Source organism: Cucurbita moschata, unplaced genomic scaffold (assembly GCF_002738365.1).
Source record: "Cucurbita moschata cultivar Rifu unplaced genomic scaffold, Cmos_1.0 Cmo_Scf00025, whole genome shotgun sequence".
Lineage (NCBI taxonomy): Eukaryota > Viridiplantae > Streptophyta > Magnoliopsida > Cucurbitales > Cucurbitaceae > Cucurbita > Cucurbita moschata.
Genome location: NW_019268541.1, coordinates 1,737,295 through 1,739,659, shown reverse-complemented (window position 1 = coordinate 1,739,659; position 2,365 = coordinate 1,737,295). Strand labels below are relative to the sequence as shown.

At 35.4% G+C, this 2,365-nt stretch overlaps 1 protein-coding gene across 1 annotated transcript in view; it reads right to left on the bottom strand.

Moving 5' to 3' along the window:
• Positions 1 to 2,365, bottom strand: part of LOC111461381 — a 55,237-nt gene that overhangs the window by 36,810 nt on the left and 16,062 nt on the right. Inside the window, exon 8 of the mRNA XM_023104889.1 lies at positions 1,913 to 2,105. Within this exon, the coding sequence (XP_022960657.1) occupies positions 1,913 to 2,105 (193 nt within the window). The remainder of the gene's footprint in view (positions 1 to 1,912; positions 2,106 to 2,365) is intronic.

The window sequence follows — 2,365 nt, the reverse complement described above, 5'->3', positions numbered from 1 at the left end:
TTTTTTTTTTTTTTTTTTTTTTTTTTTTTTTTTTTTTTTTTTTTTTTTTTTTTTTTTTTTGTTGTTGTTCTTATTTTGGAAGAAAGGAGTTGTGTTGAAAAAAAGTGCTTAACTATTTGATTTGAAGATGATATATTTATTTCCTGAGGATGTTAAGAAACAGTTTATTATTCCTCTCTATTGTGTTCCTGTTATGGAAGAAAGAAATTGATCTTTCGTTTCTTCTAGTGCCAACTTCTTCAAGCAAGTTAGAGATGAAAGTGGTACAAGGATTTTGCTTTAGCTTTCGGAGTGCGATCTTTTGTGTTGAGTTTGGTCCTCCGAGCTCTGGCTTTGCTAGTTAATTTTTGTCCAATTCACTTCGTGTTTCCCATTATGGAGGTCCTTTTTTGCATTTTGTTTTTTCTTTTTTTCTTTTTTCGTTCCATTGTCAGTTTTTTTTTCTTTTTCCCCCCCGTTGGGTACTATTTTTCACTCCCATATGAAGTCTGTATCATTGAGCGTCTCTTTCCACCTATTCAATGAAAAGCTTTGTCTCTGGTTCAAAAAAACTTGACTTTGGCTCATTTAAATTTGAATACCCTAACTCATTTAAATCAAACTCCCTCTCCTCTCATAATAAATCGGGTAGCTGGATAGACTCAATATCAAAAGGCAAAAGGGGTCAAATCCAAGGATAATTTTCGTCTTCAATAACCATTTTTACACCTTAGACATCCAATGGATTCAAAAGACCACTAGGAAAAAGATTCAAATTGTTAGGATCCAACCAATATATTTTATATCACCGAATCAAAGATATGAGTATTGACGGGAGCAAGAATAAATCCACAGGAGTTCTTCTTCACCCCTATGCGGGCAAAACTATCATCCCGAATTCCAATTGTAGTCTGTATGAATCCACAAGAGTTCTTATTCACCTCTATACTAGCACAACTACAATCCTGAATTTTGATTGTAGCCGGTATGAATCCACAAGTGTTCTTGTCCATTTTTTTAAAAGAAAAAGGAAGTTAACCTCCTCCTTTTGATGTTCATGGTCTTCAAGTTTTTGAAATCTATCCACCCCTTCAGCTTTGAGTAGTAGTTCAAGGACCTAGTAGGGAGGTTTTCTTACTCCTAGGTTCTCATGAAGATTATATCATGGAAGACAAGAGGCTTAGGATATCAATGTAGAAGATAGCTATTGAAGAAGTTTAAAATGCAGCCTTGCCCTGACATAGTCCTTATTCACAAGACGAAGATGGCTCATTTTGATTAGAGATTAATTAAATATCTACAAAGCTCTAAAGATGTTTGGCTTTGTGTGGAATCATATGGAAGATCAGCAGTTTTGTTTTAAACAAGAGACATTCATTACTGTAAGGGTGAGAGCAAGTCAGAACTGCTTGATCTTTTNGGGGGGGGGGGGGGGGGGGGGGGGGGGAACTCAATTTCTGTGGAGACAAATCAAGGAATATGCAAAGGCATACAAAAAACAAGCCTCCAAAAGAAGCCCTCGACTACCTACAAGAATAGACTCCAATCCAAAAGAATAATACTTAGTTGAAAACTACGAAAAGTTCGACAATTACTGACGCCCATAAAGAAGCATTAAATCTCACCTCTCTCAAACCTCTTCTAAAGTCCACTGCACCCCACTAAGAATTTTACTATTTCTTTCAATCCACATGTCTTCCACAAGAACCTCCCCTTATCGCAAAACAGCAGATAATCACAATATCCTCAAACAACGACCAACATTCCTTATTACGCACCATAGCAACCCCGAACAAACTAAAGCCCCAACTCCAAAGTTAGTAAGAAAACTAGCAATCTCATAGGAAAGAAAGGTGCATATTTTCTAACTTAATAGTCGTTCAGGGGAAGCAAATCCTGTTCAGCAATAAGGCTATATATGTTTGAATCTTACCATAAGTGACAAGACCGCATCACATGGAGCTAATATGAAGTCATTTTTTTCTTCCAATGGGCTTATTTTAACCCTCCCTGCTTCTTGGAATCCCTCCACATCACCCGCACTTTCACATGAACAATAAATTTCCAAGCCTACAATCTCCATTAGTTTATTGACTTGGCTTCCTCGTGTCCTTCCAGCCAATGCCCTTGACAATGAGATAATCAAAATTTACATAAGTTAAAGTTTAATGTTTAATATAATATCATACCATGTCTATCCAAGCTGCAAAATTTTACCTGTAATGATAAGAGAACTACTAAACATTCAAAAACCCTAAACAAACAAATAACAAATATACCATATGGAAATGTTCTTTTCTTCTCAGAACAAAGAACAAGTTATTGTTGAAAAGATACAAATAAATAACTGTTTCGAGAAGGAAAAAAAAAAAAAAAAAAAAAAAAA